Source organism: Amphimedon queenslandica, unplaced genomic scaffold, assembly GCF_000090795.2.
Source record: "Amphimedon queenslandica unplaced genomic scaffold, v1.1 AMPQUscaffold_11978, whole genome shotgun sequence".
Lineage (NCBI taxonomy): Eukaryota > Metazoa > Porifera > Demospongiae > Haplosclerida > Niphatidae > Amphimedon > Amphimedon queenslandica.
The window spans coordinates 946-1,829 of record NW_003547783.1 but is presented as its reverse complement, the minus strand read 5'-3'; the positions used below and the strand labels follow the sequence as shown (position 1 = coordinate 1,829).

The following is an 884-nucleotide window of genomic DNA, read 5'->3' as shown; positions in this document are numbered from 1 at the left end:
GTACTTATCTACTACCTTCTACTACACCATAAGCAGCACACTCTGTATTAGTGCAAGAATTAATATCAATAAGAACTTCATTTTGACTTACCCTAATATTACTATTCTATGTGGAAACTAACCATATATAGTAATGTTTACAATGGTATTGAATTTTTAAATAAAATTTTTTAATTGTTAAAATTTACCAAATCCAGTCCAGCACACACCCTAATTCTAAAGTCTATTACCCTCTACTACACCATAAGCAGCACACTCTTCCATTGATAGTTCCGACTGAGGAACTGTTAATGTTACAGTCTCATACTGTGGGAATCCAGCACTCTCTACTACACCATAAGCAGCACATTCTTTTACTGGTAGTTCATAGTCTCCCTCTGACTGTGGAGCTGGTAGATCTACAGTCTCATACTGTGGGAATCTAGTACCTTCCACTACACCATAAGCAGCACATTCTTCCATTGATAGTTCTGATTGTGGAACTGGTAGATGTACATTCTCATAATGTGGATTAACTAATGATAGTTCTTGCTCTTGTGAACCTATAAGTAAACCTTGTTTATAAATGAATAAATAAATTACAGTACTTTGATTGTTATTTTCATTCCTCTTCAGTATTGTAACGTCATTAATTACTTCCATTCTTCCTGTTCTCTTTTTAAATCGAACTGTTGCTGCTACCACTACAATTACTATAACAACTACAATGTACATATTAATGACAACATTTGATTATAATGTACATACCAATTATTATAATTAGTAGTGCAATTGATATCCCAGAAGCCAGACCAATAATTGATGATGAAGAAGATATGGATGAAGGAGCTGTCAATGAAAGAGTTGGAGATGAAAAAGAAGTTATAGAAGTGACTGATGACAAA

The 884-nt window shown here is 33.6% G+C and overlaps 1 protein-coding gene across 1 annotated transcript in view; it reads right to left on the bottom strand.

The window, feature by feature from the left end:
• Nucleotides 1–642, bottom strand: part of LOC109588606 (chitinase-like protein PB1E7.04c) — a 5,926-nt gene extending 5,284 nt beyond the window's left edge. The window contains exons 1-2 of the mRNA XM_020004751.1: nucleotides 588–642; nucleotides 238–542 (exon numbers count right to left, since the gene is read on the bottom strand). Coding sequence (XP_019860310.1) covers nucleotides 238–542; nucleotides 588–642 — 360 coding nt within the window. The remainder of the gene's footprint in view (nucleotides 1–237; nucleotides 543–587) is intronic.
• Nucleotides 643–884: the final 242 nt, after the last annotated feature.